General features: G+C 39.1%; 1 protein-coding gene across 5 annotated transcripts in view; it reads right to left on the bottom strand.

Moving 5' to 3' along the window:
- Positions 1-23,540, bottom strand: part of ciarta (circadian associated repressor of transcription a) — a 29,113-nt gene extending 5,573 nt beyond the window's left edge. The window contains exons 1-7 of one of the 5 annotated variants that reach the window (XM_034306511.2): positions 18,730-18,826; positions 17,926-18,096; positions 15,770-15,845; positions 14,310-14,481; positions 9,425-9,503; positions 8,241-8,418; positions 770-6,189 (exon numbers count right to left, since the gene is read on the bottom strand). In XM_034306511.2, the coding sequence (XP_034162402.1) occupies positions 5,725-6,189; positions 8,241-8,418; positions 9,425-9,503; positions 14,310-14,481; positions 15,770-15,799 (924 nt within the window). In that variant the 5' untranslated portion in view covers positions 15,800-15,845; positions 17,926-18,096; positions 18,730-18,826 and the 3' untranslated portion in view covers positions 770-5,724. Of the gene's footprint in view, positions 1-769; positions 6,190-8,240; positions 8,419-9,424; positions 9,504-14,309; positions 14,482-15,769; positions 15,846-17,925; positions 18,097-18,729; positions 18,969-23,317 lie in introns of those variants that run through there. The other 4 variants (XR_008302156.1, XM_053236012.1, XM_026947304.3 and 1 more) reach the window with 4 other exon arrangements.
- Positions 23,541-27,168: the final 3,628 nt, after the last annotated feature.

Raw genomic sequence — 27,168 nt, 5'->3', positions numbered from 1 at the left:
TGAGGATGGGTTCCCTTTTGAGCCTGGTTCCTCTCAAGGTTTCTTCCTCATATCGTCTCAGGGAGGTTTTCCTTGCCACTGTTGCCTCTGGCTTGCTCAATAGGAATAAATTCACATATTTACAATTTATTTTGATTTAATTTAATTTGAATGTATTTATTTCTATAAAGCTGCTTTGTGACAATGTCCATTGTTAAAAGCGCTATCAAATAAAATTGAATTGAATTGAACTGAATTGTATTAGACCTACATTACTTATTATTTGCATTCAGTGAAGCTTACATAAAAGATAAAATAAAATAACTGTCACATGCACAACTCTTGCACACCAACAACTCCATACCATGCACTTGTTAGTTCAGATAATTATACGAATACCTTTACTGTTAACACAGCTGATTATCTCTACCTTTATTCTCAACCAAACAAAAGAGACCTATCGATATGAGTTGCTATGCATATTATTTTTTGTGTGAGAAATGGGGGCAGGCTACTTTTAATTTTAAATTCACAGGCAAGTGAAATTTTTTTGAAGATATGATGTATTGTGTGTATTAGTTGTGCAGAAATTATGTTAGAAACGTACTTCGCACATACATGTTTTAGCTCCTCTCCAATCTTTCCTGTATATGTTTCATTACATGTTCCTTATCAGAAGCAGGACTTGTCCCCACACTGTCTTTAGTCCCCATGAGGCTGGTGTTTAAATGGAAATTGCACAAACACACAAAACCTCACATACACAATCCACTCTGAATCACACAGCGTATATTAGCAAACATTATTTCCAAATGGATTGTTTATTAAAATTGAAAAAAGTAGAAAGAACAATAAAAATACAGAGATAGCAGAAAGACAGGACAAAATTAGCTGGACTGTGGAGAAGAGAAAACACAAAGATGAGAAGTGCAATAATTTGTTACAAAACCATTATTGTGTTTAAAAACGTCATATCATGTATTAAGTTTAAAAGAAAAAAAAAAAAAAAAAAAAAAAAAAAAAGAGCAGAGAAGATAGGTTGCATTAAGAAGCATTACAAATCTTTTTTCAAAGACTGTAGCAGCACATCGATTTTTGCATCATTCAAACCAATACAATGCTGTGAATTCAGAGTCCACTACCAATAACTGCTTTTATTCCATAAATTATTCAAATGCTCTAATTGGTAAATATTGAAGAATTTAAGAAAGCATCATTAAAAACTAAGAGAGATCTGTATTTAGCTTATAAGTAATAGAAATACATTTGAGTATATTGTTGCTTCAATTTTTCAAATTTCTGCTTTGTTGTACGCTTTGGTATACTTCCAACTAGGCTCATGTAAATTATCAGTTATACGACATGCCATGATAATCAACACAGACAACACTGTTTTTGCAGACAATTATACACAATTATTAAAAAATTTGCACAAGGACAAAGGAAAGGCTCCATAAAGGGATTAAAATTTAAAATAAATAAATAAATTTAAAAAATGGAGACTGGGTCTGCTGTCTCGAATCGGGAATCCTGAATTTCGTGCCGTTGGTGGATTGGCTCTGTCCTCTATACGTTGTTACCATCCCTGTTTGTATTACATTAGTGAAGAATAATAGATTCTTGTTTGAGAAATAACTTATGAAATCAAGCTGAAACAGTTCTAGTGGACTCAGACATCTGAAACAGGTGTGTGTAGGAGTAAGCATGTCCTAGGTGCAATAAAAAACACAATCAAAAATTGCACGCACATATCCTATTTTATGAAAAGGCACAGGTTTCCCTTGCTTTCTTTCCATTAATATAGACACTAATATCACTACAATGTCAGCCTCTGCAAAAAACCTGTACAAGACCCCCCCCCCCCCCCCCCCCAAAAAAACCCCATCAGGGGCCACATAAATAAATAACCAAACTAAGGTAAAAAAGCATTAATGACCATATGAATAAATAAAGAATATGGGCTGGCCTTCAAGAGCTGCTGGAGACCACAAGCTCTCTGTACAACCCTTCATTTCTTTTAGTCTTGCTGTCATCTTAAATAATCATTCCTCCCTTTTTGCATACTGCAGTATTTCACCAAAAGGATTCTTGGGGAAAAAAATGATTGGAGGTCCCAACACATTTAAAACAAAAATTCAAAACCACTGAATATCTGCTACAGGTGTGCTGGAGTGCCCATGAACTTATTTGAGAAACAATGGCCTTTTGCATTTTTTTTAATGCTTCTTCTTCTGTTTCTTTTTTATAATCCTATTTGCACACCATTTGTATCATAGTGGAAATCTCACCCCACTGCTCTTGGATTTCCTTTTCTCCTTCTAGCTTATTGCCCCATTTATACTTATCTCTTTTTCCTTCAATCTTTGCTTGAACATGGAAAACCTGATCTGACCTTTGACCCTGCCCTTACCTCTAGCTGTCTACATACAGAAACTGTACAATCATTCCTCTCTTTTCTCTCCATTTATTCCAGTGTTTCCCAAATGGTCTATTTTTTGCCCTCAATGCCCCTAAACCAACCGTCAAGATCCAAGACCACTGAAGGCCTGCTATTAGTGTGCTGCCTGAAGGATCATCAACATCAGAGATACAGAACATCAGGGACTGGTTTGAGAAAACCAGATCCCTTTTTCACACCATTTGCTCCATGTTGGTTCTCCTGACTCGACCTTTCACCCCATTGACCTTGGGTTTCCAGAACCGTATCATACCCCTACCTACTGCACTTATTCTTACTTATTCTTCTGTGTGCATAACATTTGCTTCAAGATGAGACCTATTGATGCATTCGACTTAGCTCTGAAGTGTGAAGTCTGAGCTTGGAATGATGCCATCTTCGACCTCTGGGCATTCAATCTACAAAGTGGGGAAAAACCATGCATGCCTCCATGTTCGTCTTTTGTTAGCAACAAGCTAACCAGCTAACTGTGATGAGTGATGTATATTTTCCTCTACAAAAAATTGTCAATGTTATAGATTTAAGAAGCGAATATGTCTGCATGTTGTTAGATCTAAAGCAAATACATGTATATACAGCACAACTCATTTAGAGGTCAGAAGTGCTACTTTGTTTATTGCTGATGCTGTGCGCAGCCATTGATTTGACATCACTTGCTGAACTGTAGTTGAGAAGACTATCCCGAGGTCACAAGTAGGAATTCTGAGTTGTTTCCATTGTTTTTTCCTGGTTGGATGTCAGGAATTATGACCTCTATTTGAATGCAGCATATGACTTTGCCCTAGCCCTTTCTGTATCACGACAACTCTTCCTTCCTTTATTGGGCCTCTAAATCCCTTCCTCACTTATTGCAGCTTTTATCCTTTTTTGTGAATCCTTTCTCATTTCTTAATAATCCCTTTTGCACAACATTTGCTTCATATGCCAACTCTTGGCCTGATCCTTTCTTTTCTCCCTTTTTTTACCTAATCGAAAATTTCATAATAGTCCTGCTTACACAGCATTTGGTTTGATGACTTCCTCATAGCGAAAGACCCTAAGGGTAACATTTTACATATGTAGAATTTACATTCAGTGACACCCACAAAACACCACAAAAGGCAAAAAGCTGAGAGAGCTGTAAACAAAATGACAACTAAACAGTGAAAGAGCACCTCCTAAACAGAGGTTCCCAAATGACCCCATAATGGACATTATGAATTTTCTGTGATATATATATATATATATATATATATATATATATATATATATATATATATATATTTTTTTTGTTTACTCCAGATTTATAATATAGGACTACTGTAACATTTGAACATATTTATTATGTTAGTAACATAGTGTAGGTGTAAGGTAGGTGACTAAAAAACAAAGGAACATTCCTTGCACCGATTTGCCAGTCTAGTGGGAAGTGTGTTATTTTGTGGTTATTTGTGTTATTCTGTGATTAGGTGTATTCTTGCAGACGCAGCGGCAATGCAAGGTGCATTGTTCAAATAGTCTTTGTGTATCTTTTGTACATCTGGAAGATGTAAAAGTGACATTCACTAGATGTCATGTCAGAGCCAAAACATTCCTGTTGAACAGGTTTTCAAACCAAACTATAAAATGGTTAGCGATTTTACGCACAGTGACGTTAAACACACCGACAAGCTCTGTCTCTATTTAAAACTTCCTGCTGCTGTCAGAAAATCCAGTAGGCAAATCCGTTTGAAGGCGACATGAGAGGTTTTTAAAATTCAAACATCAACAGTGTTAGTATTCAATTACGGACTAGAATAGTATATAAGTATGCAGTCTGTTTAGTATATTTAACAGATGTTGATGGCCAGGGAAATTGATCCATTTTTATTACAAAACTATGCTACTGCAGCATGCCATTATAATGAAAAATACTAAAATAACTAGTAACTGAAATGCGCCTTGTATGAATGTGTCTCCCAGTAACATCTCAAAATATTATCATAGAAAATCAGTCTTTGACATTTCAAAGTGAGTTAGTTTAGGAACCCCTGTACTAAACTCAGCATGCGCTCAGCTATTTCATTGTGTCGGCTACCACAAACACATACTAACCTTTCCTCCTTTTATAGGGGGCCATTTAATTTGTCCTAATTGAATGGCTAACCTTATTTGTCTTAATTTATAGATTTGTTTAGGATTGCTTCCTTTCAAGGCATTAATGTGAAAGACAAAATTTGTGTCTATAATTGAAATGAATATGTTGTTTAACCCTAATAATGTAACTGCTATATAAAAATTCAGTAATTCATTCCATTACTATCAATCAAGGTTCACAGTAGAGAGTCTCCTTGCATGCAAATGAACTGGAGCTCTCATAGGACACAAACTTTTTTTCTGAATGAATTGGATTTTCATTCACTGCATTTCATGTGCAAATTCTCATGGGAATAATTTACAAATAATTTTTTTCATATTCTGCTTGATAAATGCCGCTTGTTAGTACGACATCAGCTCTCAATGTGATCAGCTACTTCTTCTGCTGTTAAATTAAACTTTACATTCTGACTTTCCAGGCTTTTCTCATTATGTACGTATGTATGCATTGGACCCTGAGCAGCTAGCGAAAGAAGGTTATCCAGCAATGTTACTTCTTAACTGCATTAAAATCAACCTAATTTATTACAACTGCCTCCTCTTGCAGTTTGTTATAACTGGAATAACTGTTTGTTAGTTGAGCCTGCATGGGCCTACATTTCCTAATACTGCTACTCTATGTAGTCATTGGAAATTTTTTTGCCTTTGTCATTCCCTCTTATGATTTCCCATCTGAAATAAGGAAACCTACATTTTACAGACAGGAAAAGTGGGGTCCTGTGTATTTGTGGGCATGGGTCTTCTTATTTCTGATGTCCTAATAAACACTGCTACTTAATTTTTGTTTCTAAATAACAAAATAATTTTGTTATTGAATATTTGAAGATTTCATCCACCATGATGAAATGTTGGTATGAGGTAACGTAATAGCGACACATGCCTACAGCCAAGTCCTAAAAGGACACACACATACACACGCGCGCACACACACATACACACGCACACACACACACAGGATCAGCTGAATCTGCTGAATCAGCAAGTCACACTACTGCTGATATTTATGGGCCTCCACTGCCGTTTGATTATAATTTTCAAAGCACAAAATTGCAAAAGCTACACTGCCCAAATGTTCATAAAAATATTAATTAAAAAAAGAATCACCATTAAAAAAAATACCTCAAAAGTTTTCCAAACAAGTCTCTCTGTTGTCTGTGTTTGCTTCTGACACATTACGTTTGTAATAAGCTTGAAAGCTCCTCTGTGATTGGAGGAGACTGACTCCGGCCCTCTGTCTGAGTCACCATCTCTGGCTGCACTTGGTAGGTCACTGGCTCGGAGCAGGGCGTAGTCGAGGAGATGGAGTTGTCCTGCGTTGCCGGACTGCCCCTGCTGCCCGGAGGAGGAGGTGTAAGTACAAAGTAACCATTTCTGATGTCTTTGTCTCCACCTTCTCTCACATTGAGAGAGGGACAAGACTTGGGTGGAGAAAGGATTGGGGCGACATGGACCCATGTCAGGCCTGGCTCAGCCCAATGGAGGCCCTTGGGTCCTGATTTTTCCTCGGTGATCTTGTCAGATTGGTCTATGTGGGATGCTGGCACAGAGCTAACAGACAAACAGTGGCTTTGTTCTTCTTTCTTCTGACCTTTTGGAGTAGGAGCAGAGTCTGCGTCTGACCAGCTTAGTCTTCGCTTCTGGAGAGAGAGAGACTGATGGTTAACAAAAACCTTAAAGTCATCTTGAGCATTTGAATGGTTAGCCTCTTCTGATTATTCTGATTATTTAGATTACTGTTTGTGTCCTATTTCATGTTTTCCTTTTTAAGCAGAGACATCTTCAGTACTTTTGCAATAAAACTGATTCAAAGGGAATGACATATGAGCTCAGTTTGTGATGTCGCTTAATAAGCTTCACAGCTTTGGACCGATCATGTCAGAGTTGAGGATAGCTGATTTTGGGTACAAAATCCAACTTGGTGAATGTTAGTAATAAAAAACAAACAAACAAACAAAAAAAAATATTGTGATTTCTGCCTACCGTTAAATAAATCACTGATAAAATGCGAAAAACAATGCATTCTTCTACACTGACTATTTTTAAATATAGGTTCAAAGTCAAAGTCAGCTTTTTTTGTCATTTTTAGCACATCACATTGCAATGGACAAAAACAAAACACAGTTCCTTCAGGAAACTACTGTGCAACATGTAGTAGACATTGACGAGGACTGAAAGACAATAGTAAATAATACAGTCAATAAATGCAGACAATAATACCATGAGGTACACAGAATCAAACAAAATTAAACAAGCCAGATAAATAGGAAATATATATAAAGTGTAGCAGCAGTGGGGAGATGGTGATACATACAGCTAAAAAACAAACGAAATTCCACAGTGGTGTAATGTATGAACATTGTATAAGTATTAAGTGAAAGTATTATAGGATAAGTATTAAGAGAGTGCCACTCTGTCATATGGGACCATAGTGATCGTCCTAGTGAGTACATCATCATCCACACGCTTACTGATGAATCCAGCGACAGATGCTGCATATATTCCTCTAGGGCAGAGTGTCTGCTGTGTGTAGCAGCCTCCTTGAACACATTTGATATAGTCAAAACAGTCTTGAAGAGCTGAGCTTGCCCCCTCTGGCCAAACCTTGATGATCTTTGTGGTCGGTTTTGTGGTCGATCTTTGTGGCCGGTACATTTCTGCACCGGTTTGTATGAGAGGATTAGCAGCACAGAGATGTGATCTGAATAGTCGAGGTGGGGGCAGGGAATGGCTTTGTAGGCACCACACATTTTAGTGTAAACATGGTCCAGTACATTCTCCCCCCTAATAGGTACAGTTGTGTGCTGGTGAAACTTTGGATTGTACCAGAGATTCACTTGATTGAAATGCCAAGCCTTCGGGGTGGCTGTTTTGAGTGCAGCTTGATAGCATTGTGTAACTCTCCCTGTGCGTCCTTTACGTTCGCTCTCGGCAGGATGTACACAGCCGTGATAACGATGACGGTAAACTCACTCGGCAGGAAGCGTGGTTGACACTTGATCAATAAATATTCCACGTTTGTAGAACAGTAACTATTAATGATCTGAGTGTTCGTGCACCAACCTGTGTTCACATACACACAGGACATGGAGGTTCTGTCTGTGTGTAAAGATATGAGCCAGTCCATTTAAACAGCAGAGTCTGGAATGTTGTTATGACATTCCCTTATTTCCCTTCAGTCTGAGTCTTAGTAAATCCATTTTATTGTCCAGTGACCTAATATTGGATAAAAATAGTGACGGGACAACTGGTTTGGTGGGATTATCCTATAGCCTGGCCTGGGTGCCACCTCGCTGCCGCGTTTGTTTCCACGCGCACCGCTTGTGCTGTCCACTTGTCCAGTGTGTTTGCTCAGGTGAGGCCGTGAACCCAGGGCCTGCTGGTCACTGAAAGCCGTGCTTGGCTAGCTTCACTATCAGTGCTGAAGCCGGTTTATCGTGTAGCAAACTGCAACTCTTGCCGAAGTTATACAAGGTTTCCATGCTGTATGTAGCCATTTTGATGGTTCGTTTATGAACAAAGAGAGCAGAGGAAACAAAAGAAACGCACAGTTTTAGTGTCCCGAAGAGGTCGATGCGTCCATGCGTGCTGCCATCTTAACTCACAAGGATGAGAGCTCAGGGGTACTTCAACACATTACAATAATGTTTGGTGTGTGTGTGTGCGTGTGTGTGCGTGTGTGCATGCGGACCTTAACCGGAATGTGCAGTTGGTCTTTCTGCTTGTGCGGAGGTGTGCTGCTGCTGCTGGATGGGCCCTGTCCCGAAAGCTGTCTAGATACTCTTGTTCCTGTAGGCTGAAGGCTCACTTGAGGAAACCAGAGCTTTAGCATCATCTCCACCTGCAGCAGAGTGGGCAAATACTTCTCTCTGGAAAAAAGGGAGAGTAAAACCAAGAGTGCAACAATATATGAAGCAGTGAACACATTTTCCAAGAATTAAATTTTTTTTTTTTTTTTTTTTTTTTTTTTTTAAAGCAAATAAGGTACATTTGAGGGTACAAGTGCTTGTCGCTGTGGTCTTTCATCCTAAGGCCCCTAATGTACCTTTGAAGGGAAAATTGACATCATTAAGCATCAAAAACTGCACTTCAAGGAACATTTTTCAATTTCAATTATGACATTTTTGGGTAATTTATTTTCCCCTTTTTTTAATTCTACATGATCTGTTTCTGGAATCACCAGTATTGTTACAAGAGTAAAAACTGAAAACAGCAATTTTCCTGACTGCACTGTATTACACAGTAATATCTTCCGGCCTGTGTGCAGTCATCCCTTAGGACTGTTTTTCCAGTTCTTCCAGTTCTTTCTATATTAGGACTTGGCACATCTGACCTGAATTTTCACTTTTTAAAACTATGTATAAATTCTTTGCATGTAAAATGACATTCATTTCAATTGCAATCACTGCGTCAGATGGTCTGCATCCGAGAATATCTGTAAGTCATGTTAAGTTGCATTTTGGCAAAGTTTTACAAGAGCTTGGACCATAAATTAGCTTTGGATGTATGCTTCACACAGGAGGAAGCTGTTGCTGGTTTGCATGTTGGCGGCAACAATCTCTAGGACAGATAGTATGTGTCACTAGTCAGCAATGAATTTCTGCCTAAATGTCCAATGTACAATAAAACTGTCATTCATTTTAGCCTTTATTTAGTGTACTGATGACATTTAACTCATACAAAATACCAATTTTACACAATAGAAAACTGTTTATTCTAATTAGCTTCATTCCTCTTCAACTGCTTTGGTGATGCTTTCATGGTGTGACCGTTATTGGCTGTGTATCTTTTCTGTTATGCTGATGATGAACAGTGTGACCAGGACCCTACTGGTCCTTCTGGCATATGTACAGCTTTTTCTGTTTAGTAATTTACCCGATGTGTGGCTTCTGCAGCACTCCTACGATCCTCTGGATTCGGTCCATGGCCACACTCTGCTGGAAACTGCTTAGGCCTATTAAAGAAACACACGAGCAATAGTAAGTCAGCCACAAATAATACTATTCAACAGCAATACCTCATACAAGACAGAAAAACCCATTCTACTACATCTCTTCAGGTGATCTTAAGCACTCTGCAGTCACACCAAGAACATAACTAACATTTATATGGTGTTAAATATGATTACACTTGCAGATCAGTTCTTTTGAACAAAGAAGAATATATAGCTTCTAACATACACTATGTGGCCAAAAGTCTGTGGACACCTGACCACTACACCTATAATTTGCTTGTTGAACATCCCATTCAGGATTTAGTCCCCCTGTTTGCTCTTACAATATCCTCCACTCTTCTGGGAAGGCTTTTCATTATATTTTGGAATGTGGCTGTGGGAATTTACCCATTAACAAGAGCATTACTGAGGTAAGGCAACGATGTTTGGCAAGGAGGCCTGTGGCGCAGTCAGCCTTCCAGTTCATCCCAAAGGTGTTCAGTGGGGTTGAGGTCAGGGCTCTGTGCAGGACACTTGGGTTTTTCCACTCCAACCTCGGCAAATAATGCCTTCATGGACCTCTCTTTGTGCACAAGCGCATTGTCATGCTGGCACAAGCTTGGGCTAGGCCTTTTAGTTCCAGTGAAGGGAAACTGTAATACTACAACACACAAAGACATCCTATACAATTGTGTGCTTCCAATTTTGTGGCAAAAGAACCACATATGACTGTGATGGTCAGGTAATATATAATATTAAAAATATATAAAATGCCCAAATATTAATATTATATATTGTTTTTCCACTAATAGGAAAAAGAATGAGGGGAAAAAAAAACTGGTGGTTTGAAAAAAACAAACAAACAAAAAAAAAATGGCTGAATTGGCCCTTTAACGGAGACTCTTAACTCAAATACCTCTTCTTTCCCAGGTGGGTCGAGCATATTAAAGCTTTTTTTAGAAGCTCAGTACAAGTGGATTAAAACAAAATTTTATTTAAACAGGCAGCACCACTAAGAGATTAACCTCCAAAATTCTGTTACTTCAGTCGCCTGCTATTTTGTACATACATATTATATATATATATATATATATATATATATATACACACATACACACACATACACACACACACACACACACACAGTTAGGTCCGGAAGTATTTGGAAAATGGCAGAATTTTGGTGATTTTGCCTTTATACGCCACCACAATGGATTTGAAATAAAACAATCAAGATGTGAATGAAGTGTAGACTTTCAGCTTTATTTTAAGAAGTTCCACAAAAATATGGCATTTTCCATTTAGGAATTACAGCCATTTTAAGCAAAGTACTTCCATTTTCAGGGACTCAAAGGTATTTGGACAATTGACTGACAAGAAGTTAACTGACCAGGTGCGGTCCATTCCCTCGTTACTTCAAGACAAATGAAGCAAGAGGTCTGGAGTTGATATCAGGTATTGAGTTGGCATTTGGCAGCTGTTCGAATGGAGCTACCAATATGAAGTCCAAGGAGATCTCAATGCAAGTGAAGGAGGCCATCATTAGGATGAAAAAACAAGAGAGACCTATCAGAGAGATAGAAAAAACTTTAAGAGTGGCCACATCAACAATTTGGTACATTCCTAAAAAGAAGGAATGCTCTGGCGAGCTCAGCAACACCAAAAGGCCTGGAAGACCACGGAAGACAACTAAAGTGGATGATTGCAGAATCCTTTCCTTGGTGAAGAAAAACCCCTTCACAACATTAACAGAAGTCAAGAACACTCTGGAGAAGGCAGGCGTATCATTATCCAAATCTACAATCAAGAGACGCCTTCATGAATGTAAATACAGAGGGTTTACAACAAGGTGCAAATCACTGGTAACATTCAAGAACAGGAAAGCCAGATTAGACTTTGCCAGAAAACTTCTAAAAAAGCCTCCCATATTCTGGAATAAGATTCTTTGGACTGATGAAACCAAGATTAAATTGTACCAGAATGATGGGAAGAGAAAAGTATGGCAAAAGAAAGGAACAGCTCATGATCCAAAGTATACCACATCATGTGTCAAACATGGTGGAGGCAGTGTTATGGCATGGGCATATATGGCTCCCAATGGAATGGGCTCACTGGTGTTTATTGATGTGACTGCTGACAGAAATAGCAAGATGAATTCTGAGGTGTACAGGGCTATACTCTCTGCTCACATTCAGCCAAATGCTACAAAACTGATAGGACGCCACTTCACAATGCAGGTGGAAAGTTACCCTAAACATACTGCGAAAGCAAGTCAAGACTTTTTGAAGGCAAAGAAATGGAATATTCTTCAACGGCCAAGTCAGTCGCCTGATCTCAACCATTGTAAATCCTTGTAAATCCATTGTGGTGGTGTATAAAGGCAAAATCACAAAAACTCTGTCACTGTCCAAATACTTCCGGATCTAACTAATATATATATATATATATATATATATATATATATATATATATATATATATATATATATATATATATATGTGTGTGTGTGTTTAGACACCACAGACAAACCAGAAAACCCTAGCGGATTCTGTCTCTTCTTGAAAACTCTAGCATCCCATAGAGATCCTTTCACGGTATGAATTTCCTGTGATCCTCAAGGAAGAAGGGCTCTGATTGGACAGGAGCCGGGCTTTATATACACAAAGTATGGTTACCTTCAACTTAACCTGCCCGAAGAAGATTAGCCATGTAGAGTGACCTTCTTTGACGATCTACCCAGCTAAAGAGAGTCAGCTTCATGGTACTGAAAAAGCAGAGTTTAACCCAAAGCTAGCTTGCTAATCCTAAAATCCTGCTTCGTGGTATACCCCTCCAAGTAGTTAGTTCCACTAATCCACAAGCTGTGGTGCCGTGCCTTGGAGGATGTAGAATCTATATTTAAGCCTGCTTGCCAGTACACCAAGGAAGCTACTAGCTATAGGCTAGTAATAATAATAAATATAGCCACAAGTGGCAATCATAGGGGACCAAGCACCAAGCACCAATGGACAGTTCCTACCAAGTTAGATAGAACAATAAAAAGACCTTAGATGAACACACAAGTTTTCATCAAGTTTTGTGAGGACAGATCAATGCTAGTTGTTTGGTCAAACTTTGAGCATGATCTCAAAATCTCAAATCTTGAATCAGAATCTTGTTCTTTGTATGCCTTTCAAGTATTGTGTGAAGCCATGCAAGGGATCATGAGTTGGTGCTGTCAGACTACACTACACTCTCATCAAGAATTGATTGATGCGTGGGGGCCATATTATAGTACTTACAGTTCTCGAGATATGGGCCTAAATGCCTGCGCTATAATACCACCATCAGGCCAACTATACCTATCTTGTTTACCACAGCCAAGGACAACAATGTTTCATGTATTAATATAATGAACATGATGTGTAGAGAGAGAGAGAGAGAGACATTATACATGACATTTCATATAAAACCTTCTGTTTTTTCATTTCTTGGAAATTAGAGAGATTAAAAACAAAGATTTTGCAGGAAAATGTACTTGCACTACTATTTTCACGTGTTATGTTTACGCTATGGCTCTGTCCCACCTGATAAATTAGGCCAGTCAGATTACTTATCTTAACATTTCATAGAGGAGCTCTGATTGGATCTCTATATACTGTAGGTGACATCAGATATTGCCTGTACAGACTGTGAGATAACCTTTACATTTAAAATACATTCAAAATATAAGGCGTGACCCACAGCGTAAAACTATTTAGCCGCTATATTAGAGTTGTTATTCAGTGCCTATTTAAGGTTTTTTTTTTTTTTTTATCTCCCTCACCTTTCTAAACCAGTTGTGCTCTCAGTCAGTTTCCCTGCGAGACCGTTTATCCAAAAAATGTTTTACTGCACTGCCAAAATGAGAATTGTAAATGGCAACAATCAGCAACATTTTACAAATTTTTTTTTTTCTATTTGAGTTTAGCAGATAACATAAGCGTTGTGGAAAACTACTAGTAGTGCAAACTTTTTTGATGGGAAAAATAACCACCATACAGACTACGGAGATCAGCTGAGACTGTATGAAGTATGATAAGAAACTGCACTGTTGTGTGCATTGTTCTGTCTATAGAGATTCTGAAACCCTCAGAGTTCAGCAGGTGATAGAAAAGAAAAGTTGTGATATACATTAAATTCTTAATGGAAAATTGTCAAACACATTGGTGATTTTATTTTATTTAAACAATTTGTAATGGTCAGTGTAGTGGAAACGAGCTACCAGCAGAAACTGTGCAAAGTTTAATGTAATCATTTGCAACATGCTCATAAATTTAATGGAAACTTACCTGTTGTACTTACACACTCTGTATAATGGGTGTAATGCATTCACTCATGGCAAGTTTAGTACTAGATGAATGGGAGTTTATTTTAATTTTTGGTTTATGGGAACTTCAAGTGAAACTTGACTCTAGCAAGTCATTGTATTACAGTATTTGCTAATTTGCAGTCTCTACTGTCTTATGTACCAGAATCTTTAGTCAGAAATATGATATCATGCCAAAACTGATCAACACAAAGTCTGGCCCTTAGCAATTACTTAAATTAAGGCTTTAACACAGAAACAGGAAAATAAAAAATGTTTTTAATCGCATTTCTACACCATCACTGTTGAGAACTCAATATAATAACTGAATATAATAACACACACCTTAACCTGGTGGCAACCCAATTTGTCGTTGAGTAAAACAACAATGTTTAAATGATTACTATCTATATAATAGTATAGTAATATCATAACGTTATTATTGATTCTAATTCGCGAACGTTATTTTATTTATTTATTTATTTTTGCACAGTACAAACCGAGACTCAGTAGGATCCCCGGAGGACTAGTGGTTAGCGCACTCATCACTCTGGCCTGGGTTCGATTCCCGGCCAGGGGACCAACCCCAGCCACTGGGGTTGCATGCAACGGTGCGATCTCAGTGCCGGTGCCAAATGAAATACGGTGACCAGTGATCTGCTGTGGCGACCCCTAACGGGAGCAGCCAAAAGAGGAACAACAAACTGAGATTCAGTCCAGAGAGATCTAAGCAGAGGAAATCCTGTCTGCTCACTCACACTCAACTACACATGCTGCAATGCTAATTACATACCTCAAACATAACCCGAGGCCATGCCACTCAACACGTGAATAGCAAACGTATTCATCAACAGACTATTAATTAACTCAAGTTCAGGTTACAGGTTACTATTTCAGTATGAAATAGAGCTTACAGGATTTCTGTTTACATGTGGCTCTTCTCCTGTGTTACTTCCTGAAGTCTGTTTTCCATGTCCTGCTTTCCACAGATTAATGGTGTGGTCTAAACAAAGTGACCGATGCTTACACAGGGCTCATTGAAGACTGAACGCTCATAGCAGCTACATATAGGGTCATAGCTGGGCAAGTCAAATTCATTAGCTAGCCCACCAGGTAAGTACCACATTATGCTTTCCCCCGAAGTCCAATTAACTAGACTAAAAACAACTCAAAAGTGGGAGGATCTAATCATGTGCATAAATACAGACTATGGAAAATAAGAGAACACTTGAATCCCTGGGTGGGGTGAGGTCATAAAGCTTTTATCCTCTTCCTGATAATGTCTCTGGTGACATTGTGGCATGTAATTTTTGTGAAGGCTTGTGATATAGAATTTTCCCTGATTGCAATTTTTCATTTTGAAATATTGCAATAAACAATGTAATCTTCCAAAACAGTCAGCCAAAAGAAAGAAAAGTGAGGGTACAATTATACCCAAAACATTGCGGGTATAATCCTTTCAGAAATTCTCCATTTACCATGACAAAAAGTGAAAGCATGCAGTCAAGAGGATGTGAGATCAGGAAGGGGACAAGACTTCCAGCCATTCATTTACATTACATTACAAAACCTGCCATTTTAACAGGGGTGTGTAGCCTTTTTACACTGATCAGTTATTCTGAAATGAATAACATTGATTGACTTGTTACACTGGTAGGGGTGGGATATATTAGGCAGCATGTGAACAGTCAATTCTCAAAGTTGATGTGTTGGAAGCAGAAAAAATGGCCAAGCATAAGGATCTGAATGAATCTGACAAGGGCCAAATTGTGATGGCTAAACCACCTAACCTGTGATCATGATCTACACCTGTCCCTTGTCATTAGCTTCATTTTCTCCCATTAGTCTGTGTATAAACAGCTCTTTGTGTATTGCATTTCTGTAAAGTCTTGCACTTTTAGCTGGATTTCTAGGTAAAGTCAGAAATGTGCTCAAAACTTTACACATGCTCACAAATCACCTTTGTCAAATCGTCCTTTCTTGAGTCCATTCAAAAGTTCCAAAAGTGGATGGATGAAACCCTGAAGCTCCAAACACTAACAGAGACAGAGAGAGAGAGAGAGAGAGAGAGAGAGAGAGAGAGAGGGAGAGAGGGAGGAGAGACTGAATGCATTACATGCATTAAGTGCAGACATACAGAACTTGCCATCACATTAGGTTTAAAAGGTAAGAGGTCAAACCAATAAAACCTGATATCAAACAAGAAACAGAAATCGTCACGCTTTTTCATCAGTACTCTGGAATAAAACAGCATATTTTGGAAACTGTATATGACTGAGATTTAGTTTTATCCACCACGATTTTGGATTGGATTGTGGAAAGTGGGTGATTGTAGAGTCTTGCTAGTCTGCAGCCAATGGTGCAGAACAGCTGTTAGTGGTAAATATATATTTTTTTTAAATACACTTTCTTCATTTCCAAAAAAATTAATAAATAAATAAAACCTGACTTAGCACAGTAAGCTATGCTCACTAGGTTTGCTTCATAACTTTTGCTCAAACTCAAAGAGGACACTCAAGTGGGAAGTAATACTTTTGATCAAAGATGAATGGGAGGCTGTCAGGAAAAAAAAAGGACAAAAAGAAATCGCAAAAATCGTACAAAAACCTGGCTGCACACACCTTAAATAATATTTTGTTAAAGCACCTTTTACTTGTAATAAAGCACTCAGTCTTTTTGGGTAAGAGTCTACCAACTTAGCACATCAGGATTTGGCAATTTATTCCATTCTCCCTTGCAAGAATTTGAATCAGATCTATCAAACTGTGGGGGAATCTCCTGTTCACAGCCCTCTTCAAGTCTTTCCACAGGTTTGCGATAGGATTTAGATCTGGGCACTGACTTCTTCTGAAAGCATTCCTTTGTTGACTTGGATTTGTGCTTTTGGACATTATTGTGCCAGAAATTAAAATTGTTCTGCAGCTACCGAACGGAGGCCTGCAGGTTTTGTGCCAAAACAGATTGCCATTTGGAGCTATACATGATTCCCTCTATCTTGACTAGAGCCCTTATGACTAGAGAATGATGCCCCATAAACCCAGACATGTGAAGAACACAAGAGGTTGCTGTCACATACAGGGAGTGACCAGTACTTGCCAGTTCTTCCTGCAGCTCCATTAACTTTGCCGTATGTCTCCTGGCAGCCTCCCTGATGAGTTTTCCTCTTGTCCTTTCTTAAATTTGGAGGGACATCCAGTTCTGGGTAATGTCAGTGTGGCACCATATTATCTCCACTCGTTGATGATGGCTTCACAGTGTTCCATGGTACATCTAATGTTTTGTAAATTCTTTTGTACCCCTCTCCCGATTGAAACCTTTTGACAGTGAGATCCAGTACATGCTTTGTAAGCCCTTTGTGGACCATGGCTTCAGCATGTCGATGAAACCAAAAAGATCCAACAGAAACAGCTGATCTTTATTTGGGGTTAATCAGAATCACTTCTGATTGATAGAGTTGATATGGTAATTACATGAGTTGCGAATGCGAATGGTTTGACTGTTGCATGCGAGTGGTTAATTCTGGGCGCAGTTACATGCACCATTATAAAAGGGTGTGCACACTTGTGCAACCAGATTATTGTACATTTTTTCTTTTTTCCTTAAAACACTTCACTTTCACTTGAATTTTGTTGGTAGCTATATCACATTAAAGGTGAAAAAATTCTTGGTGTCATTGTTTACATCTCAAAAACCTGCCATTTTAACAGGGGTGTGTATACTTTTTATGTCCACTCTATGATTAAAAAATAAAAAAAAAACTAGATCATGCTTTTGTTATCTCTAAGTATCTGTAATGCTTTGCTGTCTGGATGTTCCAGTAGGTGCATAAACAAGCTCCAGTTAATCGAGAATGCAGCAGCCAGAGTCCTTCCTAGAGCCAAATCAGATCTAATGGCCTATAAAGCATTGAATGGTCTCTTACCACAGTACCTGATCAAAATTTTGGTCTTTCATGAGCCACTATGCCTGCTTCAAATCAGAGGTTGCTCTCCTGCCTGTGTAACCTTCTGGCTCTCCCTTTTAGGTACACCGTCATAGCTAGTCTTGCCAGAGTCTCTGCTTGTACTCTGCACATAACGAGGATGTACATTAAACCACTGTATAAAAAGAACATACCTAATAATCTGTTCTCAATCTTTCCACCTCTCTCTGTTCAGATAAAGGTTCCTCTTGCTGCCTGATGACTCTGACTCCTTCTGTCTCTGGACCTGTCTGATCCAACCTGATGCTCTACTTCTGCTTAGAGCTTCCTTCACCTGAGAATCCTGCACTGCTGCTCAGGATAACCTTACAAAGATAGCCTAAAGATTACTGTGAGACTAAACTGGATCATACCACATGGATAATCTAAAGACTGCTGTGTATAGTTTAAATTGGATAGCCTAAAGATTGCATTTACTGAAAACAGTCTATCCCCAAGTCTCATTCATTATCCAGTGGACAACTTCACTTGGATAATATAGATTTAAAGCTATAAACTCTAACAAAATCAAAAAAGGCCCTGATGCACATACTGAAGTACTTTTTAAACTCATTTAGTACTGTTTGACTTTACATCATACAGTTGTGGAAGAGTAATGACTCAAAATCACACTTTCCAGTGTCACCGAGAAGAGGATGGGTTCCTTTTCGAGTCTGGTTCCTCTCAACGTTTCTTCCTCATGTCAGTTCAGGGAGTTGCTCCTTGCCACCGGCACCTCTGGTTTGCTCATTAATAGTTCTAGATCTAAATTCATGTATAGCTTTCTGTAAAGCTGTCTTGTGATAATGGCCATTATTAAAAGTACTATATATATATATATATATATATATATATATATATATATATATAAATAATAATTAAATTGAATTGATATGAATATACTGTATGCATTTATAAATATATTGTATGCATGTATAAATAATGTTACATGTCCTCACTTTCTGGGCAAACAGCAGGTCTCCCTCTGTGCCCCCGACTGTCTTGTTCTCCTTCTCCCGCTCACTCTCTGTGCTGCTCCATCCGAGTCCAGAGGAAGAGGAGGGCAAGGCTGATCTACTGTGAGCTCCAGTGACTTCTGACCTCTCATCCTCTGACAGGAAGACTTCAGAGTCCTCGTCCCCAAGGTTTAGACAATCGGGTGACGCCTGAGAAGAGGTGCTTTCTACTGACTGCATGACTGAGGGACAGAGAGAGAGAGAGAGAGAGAGAGAGAGAGTTGAAAAGGGGAAACAGAGACACATGGAGAGAGGAAAAGACGTGATTTGAAAAAATAACAATAACAATTTCATCACTTAAGGTCATTTAGCAAATATTAAAATGGAAAAAAAAAAAAAAAAAAAAAACAGCAGCAGGTTGCACTCAGCATCAGTTCAATGGGAGTATTGCACCATGGCTGAACCTCCCTGGGAAATGGAACTGTGTGTGTGTTTGTGCCAGAGGGAGCCGAAGAGTCCATCTTCCCAGCCCGATCTGCACTCTCTTCGTGGCTTCATATGGCCAAATTACACTTCTGTGTCTGTGGATCTGCAAACACGTGTTACTCCAAAACAAGAACCAACTCAGTCAGTGCCAGTGGAATGCAGTAGCTAACAACCTGAGAGATGTATGGAATGACCAAGCATGATGTGGAACTCAAAAATCCAACTGACAAGCCTATTTTACACTACAAAACCCTAAATATTACGGGTATATCTTTGCTGTGTCAGGTATTTTAATGGGATTCAGAGATTCACATTCATCCTCAAAGATCTGTTAAACACGATCAAATACCTTACAACAAATAAATGGATCTGGCCAGAAATAACTTCAGAACTGAACTTCACTTCAGATTCCAGACATTTCTCCTGTTCTTCTACTTCACTCCTTTCAGAAATTTCCCTCCTGTTGGCATGTTACCATGCTAATGTGTTAAATCTTCTGTCTCATATTGGGTCAGTGGGCGTTGGATAAGTAGTCAACACGTCATTCTATTTCTCTGTAAATTATTGTCAATTGCTCACACAAGATCCTCTCCACAGGTTTGAGGAAGCTTGGTCGATTGCCATGTCAATCTTCTCAGGATGTCACCTCTGTTTTGCATTTGCACCGAACCCCTTTCTGTGTAATTGGCGATTTCTTGTATTAAAGTGCATATGGGAAAGAGGTGTCAGGTATTTGCCCATGAAAATCAGTCACCACAGTGCACACTGTGTTTACACCAATTAACTCCAATAGTGGAATGAGTGCTACAATAAACCACTTTGCCCTATCTGGTACTAATTAATAGCAGTAGTAGTAGTAGTAGTAGTAGTAATAACAATAATAATAATAATAACTTCTCCCGAGTGGTGCAACAGGCTAACATGTAGAGACTATTCTATTAAACATTTTCATCAAAATGAAACCTTATACAGGACAATGAGCTAATCAGCTTCAAAAAATTTATAACTGCCGCTCGTCTTTCTCTGATGCGTGTTTCAGCTAATTTTGAACATTTCGTCTCTGATTTGATAGATAAGTACTGTTTTTTTTTAATTAGCACATTTTTAAGTGGAAATGTGTGTCATTGGATACCACAATAAATAGAGGAAAAATAAGGAATATTTTAACTTCAAATGGCTATCATACTTTACAAGAACATTTAACTCAGAATGCCATTTTAGAACTAGGTTTATGAGATGGCAACTTGAATAAGAAGAAGGTTTTATATACAGTTCATGATTTCATGATCGTCAGGTTCATTTTCAACCTGTACTGTAGATAGACACACCCCTCAGATGGTGAGGCACTAGTGAAGGGAGTGGAGGGAGATATTACTGCCTTAATCTGTACATTAACTGCTTATGCTTTCAGCCTTTCTGGCTCTCCCATACCTCTAGCTGACTCAGGAGTGCTCTCCATCAGCACTACTCAGAAGGCCTCCTTCTTCAACATGACATCTTTGCTAACCGCTGGTGGCTTCCAGCACACCCAAGGGTTACCACCATGACAGGCACAGAAAACCTTCTTGCAGCTGCCTCTATGATTGAAGTCTTCAACATGGACAATTTAGACTCAATACCCCTGAGCACAATCAGTACAAGGTAAAATCCTTTTCATGTGGAAACTCCAGAGTAGTAGAGAGACTACCCCTGAATAATAAGTTTGCTACTAGGACCTATATTGCGTGTGGACGTAAGGCCAACTATCTGCATTTCATTGGCTCTGTACTCGTACTCCGCACAATGACAATAAAATTTAATCTAATCTAGTCTCTACCATTCCATGTTGCACACTAAATCGCACTCTATATCCAGTGAAGAGACATTCCACGTTTCCAAAGCCAGTTTCCACTGTAAGGGTCTAGTCCATTTAAGGCTGTCCATCACATGTCTTCAGCCTGACTGGCATTTCACCAGATCCCCAGCCTTCATTTTGCAGGTAGTTAGCCCACAAGATGGTTCCATTTCACCTCTTTGGGCTGAACCAGACCTAGTTACATGGGTGGCCTGGTCACCAGGCCAGGCTCCAGGGGTGGGTACAAGGTCACTCTCATCAGATGCTAGATAGGAACCAAAAGAAGAGTGCACTATATGGCCAAAAGGTATAGCATAGAAGTCAGTTTAGAATTTGCTTTGAAGACTGGTTCAGCTTCAACTTCAGCTCCCCTGAAGTTTAGCTAAATAAGCTTTTACTTTTTATATCAATCACTACTCACACATTTGTCTTCACTGGATTTTAAGCCAAGGAGAAAGCCAGGGTGCATAAATTCTAAATCCTTCACTAGTTCCCGGTCAAATGTAATATGGAGAGCTAGTTAGGTAGTCAAGTGCATTAAAACAGATTAAAGAAAAAAAACAAGTATATGAATTCCTGGGGAGGAAACGACTGTGTAGCAATAGTCCGTATCCTCTCCTGATAATGTTTTTGATGTAGTGCATTGACAAATTATAGAGCATCACAAAGACATTCATGAAGGTTTCGACTATGAGCTGTGTTCTCTCCTCGCACTGCAAGTAAGAGATATTATTTGAGTCTGGCTATTGTGTGGAGCCTATTGTGCCATCAGAGTAATTATATGACAACTCTGCAATGCATTTTTTACTTCAGTGTTTCCACATACCTGCATGTTCCTGATTCTGAAAAGATCGTCTGTCATCTGTGCACGTTAATGAATCCATCCAATAAAAATCATTCTACTGTCAGACATATTATGCCTTGGCTGATGTGTGTGGTGCGGCAGGCATTAGGATTTTTAATGAGTAGCATGCATGTGTTAAAATTTATTTGCTGTATGAAAGTTGGGAAGTAGAGTATATTTGCTTCTAGTTTCTCTAGTAGTCTCTAGAGTCTACTTGTCTGCCTGGCAACTAAGAATGAAAAACTAATAGCCCAGACATGAAATCTGCTTGTCTCAGGTGCCTGGTCTAGTGATTTTTCCACACCTCTCATGAGTGGATGCGAGTGGGTTTAAAAATTAGTCCTGTGCACACTAAAGCACATCACCAGCACACCTTTAATTTTTCGCGTTACTTGCTTGCAGAAAGTCCCAAGCCCGGATAAAATTGGGGAGGGTTGTGTCAGGAAGGGCATCTGGTGTAAAAACTGTGCCAAATCAAATATGTGGACCAATGAGCCACTGTCGCAACCCCTAATGGGAGCAGCCCAAAGAAGAACAACAACTTGCTTGCAGAAAGTTGCTTGGTTACTCTGAGGATGTGAGTCTCGGATCAGTCAATACTCAGAGCTCTGATACTGGTATTGGCATGGACATGCAGAGAAACAGTCTTGTAGGCTGTTACAGGATACAAAATCTCAGTGTCAATCTTATTTCCAATAGGTAGTCCGTCCATCCATCCATCAATTTTCTGTACTGCTTATCCTGAAGAACCTGAAGCCTATCCCAGGAAACTTGGGGCACAAGGATGGCGTGCCAATGCATCGCAGGGCACAATCGCACACACCCCCATTCACACAGTACGGACAATTTAGAGATGCCAATCAGCCTACAGTGCATGTTTTTGGACTGGGGGAGGAAACCGGAGTACCCGGAGGAAACCCCCGAAGAATGGGGACATCATGCAAGCTCCTCGCATATATATATATATATATATATATATATATATATATATATATATGACGTTGTGCCAATTACAAATGTGTCATCCCATTCTGATGACACAATGTTGTAATGCATTCACGGTGCCTACGTTTGGAAACAGGATATGACGTTAAAAGCTTTCAAGGGAGCATACTGGAATGGGAAACAAGTTGCAGTGGTAAACAGATCTGAGTAACACCGGAACTTCTCTGAAAGACTCCTGGGAGAGGAAGAAGAAAAGTAAAGTACTGCAGATTCAGCAGAATAAAAGAAAGGGGGGGAAAAACGATAAACGGTTTAACAGCTCAACCAGTCCATGCTGACACTGAACTAAAAGAAAGAGTAAATTCAGCCACGCGAATTATAAATGAAAAGAAGTGCGCATTAATTGAATTCAGTAAAACAGGAACGGAGGACAAAAGCAACCGTTTCTACGGGACTGTTTTTCTCTGCTACTGAATACTCACGCGCTGAGAGTGATGCTTTTTCTGTTCTATTCAAACGGCTTTCTTAATTCCAGGAGTAAAATGCAGTAGCCTCACCTCAAAAAACGGCTGCAAACCAGCGACTCCTTTCAGGCTCAGCCAGACGAGCGTCGGTCAGCGAGATTAACTCGTGTTTCCTTCGCCGCTTTCCACCTCGCTCCCTCCTTCTTTTTTTTTTCTTTCTTTTCTCTCAACGTCAGCATGTGCTCGGATACACGTGCCGAATTGAAGCTCAACCACGCGCGGCCAATCACTGGCTGCTCTCCGGATGCATACTGGCCAGTAATCGAACAGCTTGCCTGTGATTGGCCAGTGACCCCAACACCACGTTTTGACCACGCCCACACGTGTTTGACGTGTGCTTTAGTGTCTGAGAGCCCACACTCCTGGGTTGAATCCCAAATGACTTTATACAGTACACTTGTTATTTTATATCCTACATAGAAAGGTTTACAGTCTTTTGGGATTCATGTGTTGATTGCTTGTCTGGAATTCTAGGCTGTGTGCTAATACACAAAACACACAGTTTAAACACAAGGCTAAACACAAAAGACTTCAGTCTCAGATTTATAGCCAAATTTTATGGCAGAAAACTATTTTCCAGGGTAAAGTGTACAGAAATAGATAGATAGATAGATAGATAGATAGATAACTAAATATAACGCATTTTTCACAGGTTGATTTGAGACTCTATTTGTACTGTCATTCTTGGTGATTTATTTGCATAAGATTATATTCAGATGCTGAAATTATCCTCAGATTATAATAGAAGCAATAAGTGAATTGATATGACATCATTAAAATGTAAAATAATAAGAGAACAGTTACGGAGTCCATGACTATGTCTCAAACAACATACTCATATATTATTCTAGCCAAAGTTTGAGTATACTGACTATACTGTCTAGTGTTCAGACTGAGATATATATATGTACACACACAAACACTGAGAAAAACAATAGATTAATTGCATGCCAATGTTTTATAAGTATAGTAAAGCTTATATATATATATTACAAACTGCACCTTTAAGTACAAAACAGTAATTATTTGAAATCTATGGAACCCTGTTTTTTTTTTTTTTTTTTTTTATTAAACACCTTATCATGTTGTAATGTATCTTGCTACACTACTACCCTCTCTAATAATAGCTTCATTCTCAGTAGGTCTAATAAAGATTATAAAATATTTCCATACTGCTTATCCTACACAGGGTTGCAGGGAGCCTGGGGCCTATCCCAGGGGAGTTGGGGCACAAAACAACCACAGGGCACAATCACACACCATGGACAATTTGGAAATGCCACTCAGCCTACAAGGCATGTCTTTGGACTGGGGGAGGAAACTCCGCTACCAAAATAAAGACTGATTTACTTTACACGCTATTTTCTTATTATCCCTGTTGCCAGATTGGTTCATATGACTCCTGGTTAATCATAAATTTTACTTCTCTCTAAATTATCTACATAACCTCCCAACTGACACACACAATCCCTAAAATAACGGGGATAATAATTTTTTAAAAATAAATCATGGCTTCCGAATTTACAGTTGTAGGCCGTTAAAATAAAAAAAAAAAAAAAAAAAAAAAAAAAAAGGGAATCTTTATCCCCAATCTGGCAACATGGCGTTTATCTTTACACGTGTACTCGAGCTGCAGCCCCAGAGATTTGTGAATGAACCGCGTAACCACACCCACTACTGTAGAGCACGGCGAATGGCGACGTAGCAACGCCACTAGCCACGCCCCCCGATGCACCAACGCGAAGCGCAGTTCCGGGTAGGACAGTTGTTATGTAACCGCTCGCACGTTTAAACGGACTATTTACATCGTGTGGTCCAAAGAAAGGATAGAGTAAACAAACCATGTCATTTAGGGAACAGGAACACTGATTAACTGTAGAACTCTTTGCGCTTAGCTTAGCCCACAACGCTAGCGAGATGCTAACAATGCTAAAAAAAAAAAAAATGAATTAATTAAAAAAAGGAGTCACAGTTGGCTTCATGTGCAGCAGAGTTCAGCAAGGCGAAGCTGGCAACATTCCATTAACGTTCCACTGAACAGAAAAATCAAACAATCATGTAATCTGTTCGAATACTAAACTGATTATTATTTTGTAACTGTCTTAAAAACGACGAAAAAGGTGTTTGGTTAGTACGGGACCGTGTTATAGATTTGACAGAATCAGCAGTCATTAGGAGTTACGTCACAAATTAGAACGTTTTTTTTTGTTTTTTGTTTTTTTGAGGAGTATTTTATCCAAAGGGAACCCATCCTCATCTGGATGACACCGAATAGTGTGATTATAAATAAATCCCTTCTATAACTGTGTACTGCATGGTCAACATGTGGAATTGTGAAATTCATTATAATATTAACATGAATTCTATTTCGTTGAAACTGTTCACTGATGGAGACTTAAGTGCAAAACTGTTCGTGGGAATTGCAGTCCTAAAGCTATCTTCATGGTTTTTAAGTGGTACCATCCACAGTAATCTCAGGTAATCTGTCTGTGAGCTGCTGTGATAAGTGAATTTCCCCACTGTGGGATCAATAAAGTTTATCTTATCTTATCTTATCTTATCTTAGGTATCTTTAGGTTGTCAATATGTTGGGCCATCCAAATGATGAGAACTCCAACCAGAAGTAGGGCATCAGGCTAGAAAAGGCAGGTCCGGAGATCTGAAGGGGTCCCTGGTATCTCAGGAGTAGCATGTGTAGCTCAACAGAGAGAGGGAGAGGGAAAGAGAGAGATTGTTAGGTATGCTGATTGTCACGTAATGTTTAAGGACAATGTACATTTCAGCAATACTCCAGCAATACTACCTATGACAGCATAACTAAAAGGGAGAGCCAGAAGGTAACACAGACATGAGGACATCCTGGGACATAAAGTGGCCAGCCACTCCACCGTATGTTCATCTGCTCATGTGAGATGTCATCAGCTTATATTGTGGTGTGTAGTGTTTAGGTTTGCATCTAAGTCTACACAACCTTGTGTTCACACTGACAAATAAGAAAAAAATGTACTGTACATTTTAACATACACCATATGGCCAAAAGTTTGTGGACCCCTGACCATCAGACTCATATGTGCTTGTTGAATATCCCATTCCAGATTATTCAAGTCCCTCCTTTGCTGTTATAATAACCTCCACTCTTCTGGTAAGGCTCGACGCTAGATTTTGGAGTGTGGCTGTGGGGATTTGTGCTCATTCAGCAGCAAGAACATTAATGAGGTCAGGCGCTGATGTGAGGCGAGGAGGCCTGGCGTTCCAGTTCATCCCAAAGCTGTTCAGTGGGGCTGAGGTCAGGGATCTGTGGAGTTCTTTCACTCCATCCTTGGCAAACCATGTCCTTATAGAGCTTGCTTTGTGCAGAGGGGCATTGTCATGCTGGAACAGGTTTGGAACAGGTGAAGGGAAACTGTATGCAATTGTGTGCTACCAAATTTGTGTCAGTCTGAGGAAGGCCCACATATGGGTGTAATGGTCACGTCTACATACTTTTGGCCGTATGGTGTATGTTTCTAATTTAACCTTTTTCATAATTTGGTAATTTGGGACAGCATGGTTGAGGTTAATTGGGACAGTCAATAAGTGGAGAGAGGACAATTGAAGAATACAATGGTTGCATGAATGGATGCATGAAACACCATGGTTAAATGATTCATTGATGGAATTTATGTGCATAAATAGTGTTTTATGGAATATCTCAAGAATCAGGGGAATAAGGTAGTCTGGGAAATATAGATCATACTGAGTATGATGCAGCCCAAACTTTTCCAAGAACAAGTTGCAACTCCTGGAGATGGTGGGAGAACCAACTGTGT

Source organism: Pangasianodon hypophthalmus, chromosome 1 (assembly GCF_027358585.1).
Source record: "Pangasianodon hypophthalmus isolate fPanHyp1 chromosome 1, fPanHyp1.pri, whole genome shotgun sequence".
Classification (NCBI taxonomy): domain Eukaryota; kingdom Metazoa; phylum Chordata; class Actinopteri; order Siluriformes; family Pangasiidae; genus Pangasianodon; species Pangasianodon hypophthalmus.
Note: the sequence above shows the minus strand (reverse complement) of the source record. Positions and strands in the feature narration are given on the sequence as shown.